This window comes from Ursus arctos, unplaced genomic scaffold, assembly GCF_023065955.2.
Source record: "Ursus arctos isolate Adak ecotype North America unplaced genomic scaffold, UrsArc2.0 scaffold_8, whole genome shotgun sequence".
NCBI lineage: Eukaryota > Metazoa > Chordata > Mammalia > Carnivora > Ursidae > Ursus > Ursus arctos.
Window position 1 is genome coordinate 79,302,092 of NW_026623100.1, and position 15,836 is coordinate 79,317,927.

A 15,836-nucleotide genomic window follows, 5' to 3' on the forward strand; every position below is an offset into this window, starting at 1 on the left:
AAATTAGTGGCAATTTAAAATATAGAGGAAATAGACAGCACAGCTGTTACTAGTCCCTGATTTATCTCCATGTTACGGTTTTATTAGTATTCGAATGTTTTCCCCGTGTCCTTTATCCCTTAATATATAATACATACACACAGTGACATTTTTTTAGCATAAATATTTATATATTCGTATTTTATATCTTCAGTGAATGGACACCTTGCCATAGGAAATGCTGACAGTCTGGGCTGTGAGTCACGAGTTTGACTCTGGTTTCTTCACAGACTGGAGAAGCATCCCCTTCAGACCCATCATTCGTAGCGGCCTAGGGACCTTCTTGCACCGGGCTTTTAGTCCCCCTGTATAGATCACCCATCCTGTTCCCCCTGCTACGGAAGACCTACAAATAATTTTTAAGTATATTGTTTTCCTCTTAATTTTGTCCTCCTTTGGTCTTTAAATTTGGCTTAGAATCTGGTAAGTTGATGTGTAATCGTAAATCATATCCTCCTCTTTGGGGAGAGAGGTAAAGAAACGGGTGGAAAAGGTATATGAGTATGGTTTTCATTCCTTCGAGAGAGATAACGAAATCATTCCTTGCTTTATGTTGAGCTTCTAGCCCATAATACTGATGAGTCATTTAAATCATCTAATAACAGAAACATCTTAATGCCCCCTTTTGAAAGTCATAGTGTTTGCTATAAAATATGCTAGCATTTGGGCATGTTTAAGTTAATAATAATTTCCTCTAGAGAAGAGTCGGATTTGTGCCCCAATGTGTGCTATTTATCTCCTACAGACCTAGACATGTTGGGTTACGTGGTGGTCCTTTGACATGATTGAACCTATATTGCAGTGAGAAAGAAAGGAACCAGTTATTCCAAAATTGGGATTATAGCTTGAATTTTCAATGCAAAAAGTGGTGAAAGTGTGAATGGGGGAAAACGCCATTCTTTCCTTGGAGGAAACCATAACTGGTAAAAGTATCTGTTTTTATTTTTCAGGGATGTTTCGAAAGGATGAAGAACTGACTTCATCACAGAGAGGTTTAGCTGTAAGGTACGTGCCCTCTTATTGTGTCCTGCCATGGTTCATGCGGTCTCTGCCTGGAATGCACTTTACTCTCATGGCTAAGGCTGACTCATCCTACTGGAGGTACTGACTTCCGGAAAACCAAACTTCCTCCCTCCACACACCGACCTGCCACTGAATCTTGCTAGGCTACCTGTCCCCTCTAAGGCTCCCATGGTACCTTGGATATATCAGCCTACAGTATGCTCCTCTTTTGTACCATGCGGATATCACTAAATTTTCTGTCTCTTCTATGATTTTCTGAGTTCCCTGAAGACAGTCTTCATGTCTGCCATATAGTAATGAGTGATAAACGCCACTTCCATTTATAGATCGATAACTTGATGGCAGGTACTGGGCTAAGATACGTTAATACAGCACGTAGATGCCATGTTTTGAAATAATGAAGAACCAGTAAGATCGTCTTGCTATTATTTGAGGAATTCCTTCTGGGTAGGTTTCTACTTATTTATGATAGTGCTGTGTTGACTAATCTAAGGAATAGCTTAATTTCTTGGAAGGCTCTATCTGAATCTAATATAATAAGAGAGCAAATACTCATTTTACCTAAAGAAAAATTCCGAGGAAGCCCGTTGTTTTCTGTAAATCTAGAACTAATAGATGCATGGCTGTCAGAAGCATGAGGTCAAGTTTGTGGCAGTAGATAGACCCCACCCTGAGTGTTCACTTTAGGAACCATGTCTTGGGAATCTCCTTATGTTCCCCATCTTTAAAATTATTCTGTGTTGATGTTCTGTGCAGTCAGTACTTACATATCAGTAAATATACACTTGACTATACTTAGTCGGTGAGAGATTACTTCGATCTGGGTACTGTGATCTTTAGGCGTCCTTTGCCCATCCCTATAACCTCTCATCAGGAGACACTCAGCCCCCGTTCCTGCCTTTCCCTCGCACATACCTACCTGGCAAAACCCCAAACCTTATTAAATTTGACTCTCCGCCTGTCTAAACAGCAGAAGAAAGCAGAGTGGAAAAACATTCGCTGCTGATTGGACCTGTTTTGAGTGGGTTACTGCAAATTTAAAATCAGGATCTTAGTGTTGCCAGGAGTTCGGCTGCATCCGTCCTGTCTGCTCCTGGTTCTCCTTCCTCAGATGTCCAGCGCTCCCTCCCTGCACTCACTTAGGATGGTAGCAGAGTTTGTTTCTTGGACAAAAGAAAGGCAGCTCTACCTCATTTTGCTACCAGACTGCCTGTATCTGTAACAAAATACTCCACTTTCAGTCCCATACCAAGTATCACTGTCCGTCATCCAGTCTGACTCCAGCTTCTCACTGAATCCAGCTGCTTCTCTTTAACGCAAGGGTTTTCTTCTTCAGCTGTCCCAACCCTTTCATGGTCATTCAGCATTTCTCCGTCTTTTCCCGCTAACTGAGAGGAGACACACCTATACCTCACTTTCCCTTCGAGCTCCCTGCCCATTACTCTGCAGCCTTTAGAGCAAAGCTCTGTGAAAGATGTGTGTCACTGTCTCCCTTCCGCACCCCCATTCCCTCCTCAGCACCCCCGTGGTTGGGTTTGTGCCCACCTCTGGTCTGACAGCATGCTTCAAGGGGACCCTTAATCTCGATGGGTGTAATGGTCAGCCTCGGTTTGCGTGCAGCTCAGCATCCCAGCACGGTCCGACCCAGCGGACCACTCGGACCCCGAGATTCCTTCCTCTCTCGTCTTCCGGGACACCATCCTCCTGGTTTTCTTCCTGCCTCCCTGGCTGTTTCCTTCTGTCTTCTTTGCTGAATCCTGCCCCTCCGAGGCTCACCACTAAATATTCATGGGCTCCGAGGCACACCCTTAGACATCTCCGTCTTCTCTGGGGATCACATGCAGTCCATGGCCCGTAAATACTGTCCGCATATTTGAGGTCTCGTAACTGCCCTCCCATAACACCTGTCTCCTGAGCTCCGGCCTTGTAACCAACTGCCATTTCAGCATCCCAGCGTGGATCTGTGTAGACGTCTCAGAACATGTTCCAAATAGAACTCCTGAGTTCTGGCTCCCTCTTCCCTCTCCCCAGCCCACTACCCACTTAGTTCACACTGGCACCATTTGTCACTAGTGCCTTATGGCAAAAACTTGGGCAAACTCACGTGTTCTTACTGCAAATCCACTTCACCGGCAAGTTCACTCTTCCTTGGAGACCTGTCTCTCATGTGACCCTGACATCTGACCATCCCTGATGTGACTGGCTTCTCACCATTCCCACTGAGATCACCCCAGCCGGACCCTCGCTCTCTCCTTGGTCTCCTGGAACAGCCTCCCCAGCGGGGCTCAGATTCCTGTCCTCCTTCCCTCCTGGTCTACCTTCCACTCGGCAGCCGGAGGGAGGTCTTTGTAATGTGTGTTGGATTATATTCTACCCCTCCTCTGAAGGAAACCCCACGGTGGCTCCTCCTGTAGTTAACTGGGAGCAGACTAACCACTTAGGACCACCAGGTACAAGGCCTGACAAGGGCTAGTAGCTCTCCTGCTCCTAACTACACAGACCTCCTTGTCAGAAACCCCCTTTCCTGCCGTCACTCTCTGTCTCTTGGCCCTGCTTGACTTTTCTTCACAACACATATCAGTCTGCAGTTATATATTTATTTTGATCGTCCCTCTCTCTATCTTCCTAATGTAAACTCTGTGAGGATAGAACTTTGGCCCATTTATCATTCTGTCCTCATCACCTCAGTAGCAGCTCACCACTGATGGTGTTTGTGCCCCCTCCCCCCAGGAGACATTTCTGGTTGTCACAGTGGAGGGGGGAGGTGCTGCTGACCTCTAGTGGGTGGAGGCCAGGATGCTGCTAAGAGTCCTCCAGTGCCCAGGACAGCCCCCTACGACAGAGGAGTATTGTCCCAAAAAAGTCCGTAACGCTGAGAGTGAGAAGCTCAAACCTAGGACAGTGAGGAGTTGATCCCAAATGAATATTTATGGAATGAACGGATGATTCTTTCACTTAATGTCATAAATGAAGCATTACAGTTGTACTTGGTTCTCATTTTAATAACAAACATTATAATTATCTACTTAGTACCTAAAATGACTTGTCACTTGATAGGACAGTTGAGCCAGAAATTACTTCAGCGAATTTCATGGTTCAGAGTTATCTCCTGTCCTTGCAAATTGTGATACATAGTTTGACTTGGTAGGACTGGGCTGTGCCTTGATAACCTGACATTGTTTGGGGGCTTGAAATAATTGGTGTTGAGGTGGGGCTCTGTCACAGGAGCACAGAAGTTCTGTTGTGGCTCTGATGGGAGGCACTTACCCCAGCGTCTGAGGCAGTGAGAATGCATTCTGTTTCAGCATTACGGAAAAAAATGCAAGAGAAAATCTGCCAGCAACATTTTTCTCTCCTCAATTTTGAGCCTTCAGGAGAAAATATGTAAGGCCCAAAGTGCTTTTAAATGTAGAAGAATAATTCTGGAAAAATCTAAAAAAAGAAGTTTTGGCTAAGTGGTGATGTAGCTAGTATCAGATGGACAGGAAGCACTGTTTTCTTTTTTATTGTTTTTATAAAGATACATATGAGGGGGTCTGTCAGCTTCTCTCGGCCACAGAGAAGGTTTGTGCTTTTTAAGGAAACCACTTCTCAGAGAGGAAGGAAGGATCGTAACATCTTCCAGAAGCCTGCTTCCCATCCTCAGGTGGAGTTGTTCTATTTATGAGAGTTTATAGTTCTCAGTGGGAAGCCAACTTAGTAAATGGAACTGCTGGTAGAAAATAAATAAGGGGCACCTGGGTAGCTCAGTCAGTTAAGTGTCTGACTGTTGATTTTGGCTCAGGTCATGATCTCAGGGTCGTGAGTTTGAGACCCACCGCGGGCCCTGTGCTCGGTGTGGAGCCTATTTAAGATTCTCTCCCTCCCTGCCCCTCCCCCACTGTCTGTCTCGCATGCTTGTGCGCATGTGCTCTCTCTCTCTCTAAAAAAAAAAAAGAAAGAAAATAAAGACATAGACTGCTAATTCATCTATATGATAATGTATACGGTCTACATAGGTTCCTGTGTTTTAAGTATTTTTTACCCCGTTCCCTGCATTTAGAACTAGAAAGCTCCATAAACTTTAGATGCCATGTGCCATCTGGACAGACCTCAAAGCAGTTGAATGACAAATGTTGCAAGGCATCCTTCATTCCTTTCTCTCTCGGACCCACATCCAGTCTGTGGGCAAACCCCCAGCCCTACCAGCGGTAGCGGGGGCTGCCGCCCCCACTGCTCCCAGCCACTGTCACCTCCTGCCTGGAGATCTCAGTGACTTCCCGGCTGGCCTTCCGACGTCCACCCTTGTCCTGTCCACACTCAGGGGCCAGAGGGATTCTTTGGAAACATAGGTCTTTTGAAAACCCTACTGTTCTTTTTCACTGCATTCAGAATAAGGGCCAAAGTTCCTACCATGGCTTATAAGGCAGCCCTAGAGGATCTTACCTCAGTTCTCTCCGATTTTTCTCCTCTTTCCCTGGTTCAGCAACACTGGCCTCCCTGCTGTTGGACATGCCCCATCTCAGGGGTTTCGCACTCACTGTTCCTTCTGCCCAGAATCCTTGTCCCAGTTACCCACACAGCTCCCTCTCTCACTGCCTTCCCATCTCTGCTCAGCTGTTGCCTTATAAGAGTCCTTTGGCTTGTTAATTAATAATAATAATAACCTTTTATCTTTGTAGTACTTAGCACGTCTGAAAATATTTCATACATGTTTTTCAATTATCTGCTCTCCGCATCTGTTATGTGAGCTCTGTGAGTGCAGAATGTTGCTCTTTGTTCACTGCAGCCTCTCTGACCCTGGAGCGTGTGGGCACGTAGTCGGTGCTCACGTGATTTGTTGGGCGAGTGAATGACGAACTGGTAGGGGATGATTCTTTATGCCGTCCCTTGTCCGGCTCGGGTTTGTTTTACGGTGGAGAAATTCAGGAGCAGCCCTTGTAGCTGCGCACGAAGGTCTGGGTGGAAGCGCTCTTACCCAGAGATGCTCCTGAGCGTTCCCGCGTCCTCACTTTTGAATTCCCAACATACGAATGCAGATGAAAATCAAGGCTTGTTCTGCGAAGGAAACGGGAAGAGCAGCGAGGTGGGCGCCGAGGGTTCCCGGCGGAGCCTCAGGAGCCGTGTGTTTTGCCCGCAGGCGCATGCCGAGCCTCCTGGAGTACCTGAGCTACACCTGCAACTTCATGGGCATCCTGGCCGGGCCGCTCTGCTCCTACAGAGACTACATCACCTTCATCGAGGGCCGGGCGCACCGCAGGGCACCGCCAGGCGCCAGTGGGCAAGACGACCTGCCGTGCGAGAGCGCAGAGCCGTCTCCCAACGTAAGCTCCTGGGGCCGACAGGAGCCTCGACAGCGTGTGTCGCGTAGTGTTGTTTGTTTCAAGACGCTAATGTCTTCAAGGTTTGAACTTACTGTGACCTTGAAACGATTTTCAAAATAAATGACGCATCACAGTGCGGCTAGTAGCGGTACAGTCATCACCAAAGAGCAAAGCTAAGGTTACTTAAGCGGTGCTGGGGGGCGCCCAGGTGGCTCTGTCGGTGAAGTGTCTGCTCCAGCTCAGGTCAGGATCCCAGGGTCCTGCGATGGAGCCCCGCATCCTCCCTGCTCCATGGGGCGTCTGCTTCTCCCTCTGCCCCTCCCCCTGCTCGTGCTCCCTCTATCCCCCTCCTCTCCCTCAAATAAATAAATAAAATCTTAAAAAAAAAAAAAAAAACAAACAGCAGCAGCAACAGTGCCGAGTACCTGAGTGAAAATGATGCTTTATGGTTATTGAGTATTTTATAAGAAAGTCGTTTGCACAGAACTGACCCAACCTAATTTCCTAGGCTTCTTCCTTCCCTACACTTCATGTTCCAGCTAATTCAAAGTGTTCTCTTCTCCTCTCCTGACTTCCCTCTCCCCTGGTCATCGCCAGCTGAAATCTTACTCCTCTTTAAAGGCCTATGTCAAATATCACCCTGTCCATAAAAGTTTTCCCGACTTCCCACAATAAAAAAGTTAGCTAACCCTTGGAGAGCACTTCCCACGTGTGCCCAGCCCTGCTGGGGACAGCTCACAGTTACTGTCTCAGCGCTCACAACATAAGGTAGGTGCTGTTACTCTCACCTCTTAGCAGATGAGGAAACCAGGCCTACGTGATTTGACCGACATGTCCCAGGTTGGCAGCAGGAGAACTGGAATTCAGACCCAGGCAGTCTGACTACGAAGTCCGTGCTAGATTGCCTCGCAACTGAACATAAGCTTTATTTCGTTTGAACTGCTGGGATAGATGTTCCCTTATCGAGAAAGGCTCCGAGGCTTTGCGTAGGTGGAATTTCTATGGATTTGATCTGGTCGAATCTAAAAGTCCCATGAGAAATAGGGTGATAAAAAGTCTGTGAGACAAAAAAGGGGGCTAGTAGGTTTTTTCTGAATGTGGGGCTTGGAGCGAAGGATCACCTTCCTTTCTAAGTTATCGTAAAATGAAGCGTGAGTGAGGAAATGTGCACGCATTCACAAAAGCTCTTATTTTATCTCTTTTCTGCCATGTGACTCTCTGTGCTTTTGTCTTCATACTTTCTATTACTGGTTAAATGTTAATTTATAAATGCCATATCATATGGGCTTGAATTTCAGACTTGAAATCGAGTACATTCAGATCTCTTCCATTGACTACTTGGTGTCTCCAGGCTGACCACTTAACCCCTTAGAGGTCTCACTGCCACAGGAGAAGGAAAGGATTATTAATATAGATAGCTTCGATATTCCAGAATCTTACTCTGGAATACTGGAAAGAGGATTAAAAGCTAGGAATCAAGGTGTACTGGACATAATGTCGTAAAATATTTGAAAAATTTCAAGTGGTGTAAACTTCTGAGTAGCAGTCAATCAATCCCAACAGAGAATAAAACAAATGTATATAGTCTGTCACCTCACTGAATTTTTATGGGATTCCTCTTATAAAATGTCACTTTTCCTCTTTTGGGTTGTAGACATTATAAATCAGAGGTCGTTGGCAATGGCAAATACTCTTAATCTATTATTTCACTGGTTCACTATATTTTTAGTTTAAATACCATATGTGTGAAGTTCACACAGAGCGATAGTTATTTACAAATCACTGAAAGGCATTTGGAAGCTCTTTGTACATCAGTGGACTGTGTGGACCCTTAGGATCCGAAGGAGGACAGTCAGGTAGCCAGTGGCTTCGGTACTTGAGCTAACACGCATGGGCCGTGTGGCCGCACCCAGCTGTGAGGGGCTGTCACGTGTGGTCTTCAGCTAGATGTGCCCAAATAAAAATTCCATCATTGTGCAAGAAGGGGAGGGTGGCTCCTGGGGGACACTTGTCCATCTCTGCCAAGACGTCTGCAGGACTTTTCTCTGGAGCTGCTTACCTTCTTAGTAAAGGATCCTCCAGTCTTCTGCCATCTTACGAGGTAGATACAGACTTGACTGCTGGTTTCTGGAGCTGGCCGGGCACAAGGGCTGAGGATCCCACCTCTCAGGATGCAGACTTCCTCCAGAGTCTCCACGTTTTCATTCTGGCACTTACCCAGCCCCCTACTCTGGACCCATGTCCCTAAGCCTAGATCTTCTCTGGTTCGGCTTCTCTGAGAGTTAATTTCTGGTCTCCCGCTGGCATGGTGGACGAGTGCCCACTTACTAAGCAGGGAGGATGTGGGAACCAGGGGTCACACCTGGCCTCCCAGGTTTAGGCCCCCCTCCTGCCTTCTGAGCTACCTGATCCCACATTGCCCAAGCCTTTGTGGGGATTCTCATGGATGTGTGGGCACCCGGTAGTTGAGATCAGGTGTGTGCTACTTTAATTTTTGTTTTTAAACTGAGACTTGGAAACTTGTGTGTCTAGTCTAATGGCCACAACATTGCTCATTGTGTCTCCAAGATGATACAACCAGTTTTTAGGTTAATATGTGAGGCCATTTGTCTCATCTCACTTTCTTTATAATTAAAATTTTTCTCTAATTACCTGTTCTTCTCAAATGTAAAGCTTAGATATTTTGGGGAGGGGTAAAGAAAAGGTAGCCTTACCATACTGGAGAAAGCTTTAAAACACGTGGAGGAAAATGAGAAGGAGGGCTGCAGCAAAAAGTCCTCGAGTGCTCGAATACCTCCTACCGAGCGGCCTGAGAGCAAATGCAGCTTTTTCAGAAATGAAGTGAATCTGACATGTGCTTTGACACTTGCCTTTGAGCCCTTCTTTCAGCACTGTTAGAGAAAGTGTGAAAATATGAATATTCATTTGCAGATCAGTTAATTTTAATATTGTTTTATTACTATGCAGGACACTCAAAGTCCAAGTATTTTGTTATGTTCCATTACCTGGATGCAACCTTTCCTTTCTTCCACCCGTTCCCTTCCCTTGGCAGGTGCTATAATCTCCCCTACATTGAGTCAGATAGAAATATTCTGGCCTACTAAAAATACAAAAGCACCATGAGTTGGATTCTTTTAAGGTGATTTAACCTTACTGGAATATAGGAAAGAATGGCCTTTTTTTTGTTTCTCCCACCAGAGTCTTTTATGCAAATCTTTTTGTTTTCTTGGGTGTATAGTTCTTTTGGTTTTATCATTTGTGATAAAAATTGCATTAGAGAGCTTTCAGATTTAAAGAGATGCATTTAATTGTTTATTGTAAAAACAATGTCCATGAAATACACATAGCATTTGGAAAATATAGGGAAAATCACAATGGAAAGATAAGCCGTGTGTGTGTGTGTGTGTATAATATGAAATCCACACCCAAAAGTTACTCATGTGAATGAATATTTTGTGTATTCACACCTACACACCTGTGTTTGCTTTCAGGTATTTTTTTTTAACTAAGGCTTTGAAAACACAAACTGAGGTTTCTAGTGTGACTTGAGCCCTAATCCAGAGGGAATAGTTAGAAAGAAGCCTGGACATACATGTTCCTACCGTGAGACCCTGGGGGCTTACAATGCTGAGCGCAGCGTTCTTTATGATTTTTGACCAGGAGAGTTAGTTCATGCTGCATTCAGGAAGAGTAATCTGGTAGTAGTATGTCAGATGAATTAAAAGGGATGCAGATTAAGGTTATGAAATCTTTTTTTTTTTAAATTTTATTTATTTATTTGACAGAGATAGAGACAGCCAGCGAGAGAGGGAACACAAGCAGGGGGAGTGGGAGAGGAAGAAGCAGGCTTCCAGGGGAGGAGCCTGATGTGGGGCTCGATCCCAGAACGCCGGGATCACACCCTGAGCCGAAGGCAGACGCTTAACGACTGAGCCACCCAGGCGCCCCTAAGGTTATGAAATCTTGTCTTATTCTTTCAGGTCGCAGTCATTCAGAAGCTCTTAGTCTGTGGACTTTCCTTATTCTTTCACCTGACCATCTCCAAAACATTACCTGTGGAGTATAACATTGATGAGCATTTTCAAGCTACAGCTTCATGGCCAACAAAAGTCGTCTATCTCTATATCTCTCTTTTAGCTGCCAGACCCAAATACTACTTTGCGTGGACGTTAGGTGAGTCGCACGAGAATAGACTTAACTGTTAAGGTGCTGAAGTGAATCTTACTCTGTAGCCAGCGGGGAGAGCGCCCTCTTGAGGATATGTAGTTAAAGACCAGTTCGAAAAATGAGAGTCCTCTGCCAGAAGAAACAAACTTTACAGTTCATATCCTAAATACAAGGGAATATCCTAGAAACGGTTAGCATATCCTAAAAACTGGATCAAGGCCCATTTTATTATAATATCAGATAAAAATGAGAATGAAAAATCTACTGTTTAAAAGATCCTAGTGTATGATAACATATACCTCCTGGGAGAACATGGTAGGTTGTTACATGTATTCTTAATACTGTCTTTTCATTTTGTTTACTGCAGCTGATGCTATTAATAATGCTGCAGGCTTTGGTTTCAGAGGATATGATGAAAATGGAACAGCTCGTTGGGACCTGATTTCCAATTTGAGAATTCAACAAATAGAGGTTAGTCAGTCATTAACAAGTTAGTTACCGTGTGATATTTTACGTACCATACCTTTATGGGTTATGATGTGATGTCCCAAGAGTGGTACTGAAGGTTTTTTATTAATAATACTCATTCTTCCATTGAACCAGTATTTATCGGCCATCAGCATGTGCACGACACTGGGGATCCAGTGAGTAAGATTGGTATGATCTGGACCCTCGTGGAGCCGTAATCTAGAGAGGGGGCCAAAGGGGCACAGAAGGATAGGTTGTGATCAGAGAGGTGTAGGGGGTGTGTGTGCTACAAGATAGGCTCCAACTCAGATGAGATAGCTCAGGGAGGGGGTCCCGAAGGAAGTAATGTCTTAAGCTGAGTCCTAAAAGATAAGGAGGAGGGTGCCAGGCACTCTAAGGAGAGGAGGAGCCACATGAGGGGGTGAGAAATGGCGTGTAGCTCACAACGTAGGGAGCAGTGACAGGTGAGCCTGCAGAAATCGAAGGCGGGCTCAGATACTTTCAGAGGCCGTATTAAGAGTTTGGAGCTCTTATAAGAGCGATGGAGTATTGTGAATGGGTTTTATGCAGGCAAGTGAGGTGATCACAGCTGTGGTTTGGAGGGATCTGGCTGCATCAGGTAGAATGAGTTGCCCTCGTGGGATAGAGTGGTCTGTTTGGAGGGTGTTGTGTTAATCCAAGGTGATGGTGACCTGAATCAGGGTCATGCCCGTGAGGCTGGAGAGACATAAACACCTGGGAGCACTGTTTCAGAGACTCAGCAGAACTCAGTGTTACATCAGCATCAGCAAGAGAGAATGAGTTATGAATCGGGACCAGTTTTACAGTGATGCCTTTCACTGGGAGAAGGAACAAAGAACAGGCACAGGTTTGAAAGGAAAGACACTGTGTGTTCAGATTTCAGACTTAACTAAGTAGCCACAACACCTGAGCTGGAGATCCTAACTGGGGAACTTCCGGCGTGTAGCATTTCAAGTTTTGGGAGAAACCATGAGAGTAGCCGTGAGAGAGCACTGAGAGACCAAGAAGAGATGAGAACACCCCCTCCCCGAGCACCTGTGCTTGCAGACTGGGTAGAGGAGGGCAGGTCAGGAGGAGACGCCAGAGAGAGAAGAGGAAAACCAAAAGGGACATCGGTTTGCCAGCCTGAGAGAATGATTCCAACAATAGAAACTATCAGAACTTTAGGTGAAAGGTTGACGGATGAATGGTCCGGCGGGACCCACCAGTGCACCTGAGCATTCCTGAAGTTTCCTCACTCAGAGTGAGACAGTCGTCATTAAGCACCTGTGGATGTGATGTCATAAGAAATACAGCACATCTCTCAAGTACTTGCTGAGATAGTTAAACCTGATTAGGTCTCTCGACCTTGCTAAATTTAGAGGGCGTGTAGAGTATGGAGAAGTAAGTTAAACACCAGATCCAGAAGTGCGAAATTCTACAAAGCAAATGACCCAATTTTTCCCAATAAATAAATGACATGGGCGGGGGGGCAGAGAGGGACTGTTACAGGTTAAAAGAGGCTTTAGCCAGACGCACTGTGTGCACCGTGTTTGGATCCTGATTGAACAGACCAACCGGAAAAACACGTTTTTAAACAATCAGTGATATTTGAACACAACAGGTGTCTTAGGTGATTAGGTCTGATCTTGGTTTTATAAAAGTCCAATAAATTCTGAACTATTTATGGGTGAAATAAGATGTCTGGTATTTGCTTTGAAATTCTCTTAACACTGTCAGTAATAAAATGGGGAAGGGGAAGGAAAAGCTGATAATTATGGAACTTGAGTGATGAATATATGGCAGTGTTTCTAACTTCCTGTTCATTATTGCTACCCTACAGAGACTTTGAGACATGTTTTCCCTAATCCAGCCCCCATGAAATTTAATACCACGTATACTGTATATCGGTGTATGTGCTATATGTAAACGTGCTAAATCACACATGAAAAGAGTAAGACTTTTTTACCCCCAAGGACCAGTTTTTATCATCTTGGGAGCAATATCACCCTTGTTGAGAACGCATGGTACAACAGAAAGTGAAGAATAAAGGAGTTAGTTTTTTGGAAGGAGGGAGTGGTGACCAGTGTTAAACGCTGCTGAGATGTGCAGTAAGAGGAGGACTCAGGAGTGCCGTCAGCTGTAACAACGTGGGAATTTATTGATGATTTTGGTAACAGTTTCCAGGGAGGGATAGGCATAAAAGCAAGATTATACAACACTTAGGCATTTATTACCTGTACAGGGAAGGAAGGTAGCGATAAGGCCATAGCTGAGGGGAAGAGGTGATTGAAGGAGGGATTTTTGTTTTGTTTAATTTTGTTTTAAAATGGAGAGATTGGTACATGTTTTCCAGTTAGATTATTTGAAGACAGTGTGAAAATATGGTAGAGGGAGAGAGAGGCTGATGGACACATGAGGTCCCTAAGAAGATGGAGAGAGGGGAGATAAGCAGACAGGTGCAAGGACTGACCGCGTGGAGGAGGAACCAGGGATGGAGGAAGGAAAGTGTGGAGGCAGCTGACTTTGCAGTTTTGATGTGAGAATTTGAAGTCTGATGGTTTCTATCATCTCACTAAAGTTAGAGGCAAAATTACCTGTTGGGAGGGGGAGAGGGAAGATGGGAGGAGGTGATAGGACCAGAGATAAGAAAGTGAGGAACTTTTGAAGTATTAGTTGGGATCTCATGAAATTGCTGATATTTACCTGCTTTTGGCTTACCAAAAAAAAAAAAAAAAAGAGAGAGAGAGTTGAAAATGGTTCAATGCAATAGCTGTTTTCAGGAAGAGGAGAATACACTGTCTTGGGAATCAAGGATTGCTTGGTAGGTTGAGGGCTCAACTGATATCAAGAAGGATGGATTTAGGGGAGAAGTCTCAAGTGTTGCCTGATATTCTGCACTTGGATTCAGAGGTTATGTAGGGAAGGTGGAAAGTAAGGTTGATCTGGGGCTGGGATTTTGACAGGGAGGTGAGTTAAAAGGAAAAAGAAGGAAAGACATCAAGGATTTTGTTGAGAGTAGTAAATAATGGACCATGGCCTCTAAATGGTGGGAAGGAAGTGAAGATGCAAGGAGGAGATAGTTACTGAGGGAAGAAGGAGAGGTGGGGGACCAGAAGTTCCTTCTGAGGTCAAGGGGAAGCTTTTATGGGAGAGGCTTGCATGGAGAGGCTGGAAAGCTGGGAAGATGGTAGTAGTTCCGGGGGGGGCCAAGGTTCCTGGTGGCCACAGATGGTGGCCGAAGAGGCATGGAGGTGAGGGGATTGAGAGACTGAAGCTTGATGGGACGTCCAGTCCCCAGTGAAAGAGTCATTGAAGGGTCACTGAAAGGTCATTAAATATCAGGAATGTCTTTGGGATAATTCCATGACAACCCCAATAACTGTTAACATATAGGAGAAAATGGTAAAAATCCATTTATGTCATAGATGGCCTCTACAATAAACAAATTATGCTTACACAATGATGTTACCGTATCAGAAAAAAACAGTATTAAGGAAAGAAATCAGTACCCTACCATCAATGTCAAGTAACTTATTTTTGGCACAATAAAATGTTATTACTTATATTTCAAGCTTCATCATTTTGTGGGCCAAAGAAAAAAGTTCTTTTGTTTTTCAGATGTCAACAAGTTTCAAGATGTTTCTTGATAATTGGAATATTCAGACAGCTCTTTGGCTCAAAAGGTATGTTCCTTCAAGAACAGGCTTTAGCTGTGCCGTGGCATCTAATGCTTGAAGTTAAGCTTCACTGAGTTCAGAGTCTTGATTAAATTAACAGTGTGTTGAGTGACATCGTGACCTTGGTATTAACCAGGAAACACTGCTAACATCTCCCGAAGCGAGAGTCCATCAGATGTGCGAACTTTTCGGCCTGAGTGGTGAGCACAGCTCTCACTGGCCTCTCAGTCCACCCTCCCCGGCATCTTTCCGGGGTCTGAGATCGCCGGTGTCCTCCTACTCTCATTCCCTGGAGATGTGCTTAAGTAAAAACAAAGTAGCTGCACAACCACCATACAGATGCCCTAGATTTTCCAGAACAGTTCCAGGGTGAAAATATTTCAATTTGACAGACGCTTCTGCATGTTAGGCACAGGATACAAAGAGGAGTCCGACAAAAGGACCCAGCCCCTGCAGCCAGAGAGTCCGTGATCTTGTTAAAAACACAGTAGCATTGCCCACACGCACCATTCCCTGTAGGAGGAAGGGCAGGGAGCGTGAGCAGGCGAGGCTCGGGCACAGAGGGGAGAGGGAGTTGCTGGTGCCGGGATCCGTGATCGGAGTTTGTCGCACGGCCGAGGGGGAGGTAAGGCACTGTAAGCAGAGCAACATCTGTAAGAGACAAAGTTAGGAAGTCGCACAGAAACTTGCAGTGACTCTGCCTCCTTGTTCCCAGTGAGACCTGTTCCCCTACCTCGGGTCTGTTCTATGAAATCTTGCCCTGCGACGGTACAGCTCTAAGTACTCTTCTGGGTCAAGCAGTCTTTTTTGGGAATGTCTTTTATTTTGTGACAAGTTGAGTACCTTTATCCCTCGAAATATCCACCGTACCATAGTGTCACTTGGTGGTATCTTGCAGGCTCCCAGTGGCTGCAGATTCTCTGAGCTAATCTGTTGCGTGATTTTGTTACTGCTGTGTTTTAAATTTGACACCTTTGGGGGCAACCTGGCTGGTTCAGTCAGTGGAGCACGTGACTCTTGATCTCGGGGTTGTGAGTTTGAGCCCCATGCATAGAGATGACTTAAAAAAAATAAATTTGATACCTTTGGAAAATCTTATTTTCATCTGAGTGCTCTACCCTATTACAGAGAAATTTTAGACTAAGCACAGCTAGAC

At 45.1% G+C, this 15,836-nt stretch overlaps 1 protein-coding gene across 8 annotated transcripts in view; it reads left to right on the forward strand.

Annotated features, from left to right (window-relative positions):
* Positions 1 to 15,836, forward strand: part of MBOAT2 (membrane bound O-acyltransferase domain containing 2) — a 121,882-nt gene that overhangs the window by 96,233 nt on the left and 9,813 nt on the right. For all 8 annotated transcript variants that reach the window (XM_044390188.3, XM_026518533.4, XM_026518542.4 and 5 more), the window contains 5 exons: positions 990 to 1,044; positions 6,182 to 6,365; positions 10,346 to 10,538; positions 10,900 to 11,003; positions 14,622 to 14,686. In XM_044390188.3, coding sequence (XP_044246123.1) covers positions 990 to 1,044; positions 6,182 to 6,365; positions 10,346 to 10,538; positions 10,900 to 11,003; positions 14,622 to 14,686 — 601 coding nt within the window. The remainder of the gene's footprint in view (positions 1 to 989; positions 1,045 to 6,181; positions 6,366 to 10,345; positions 10,539 to 10,899; positions 11,004 to 14,621; positions 14,687 to 15,836) is intronic.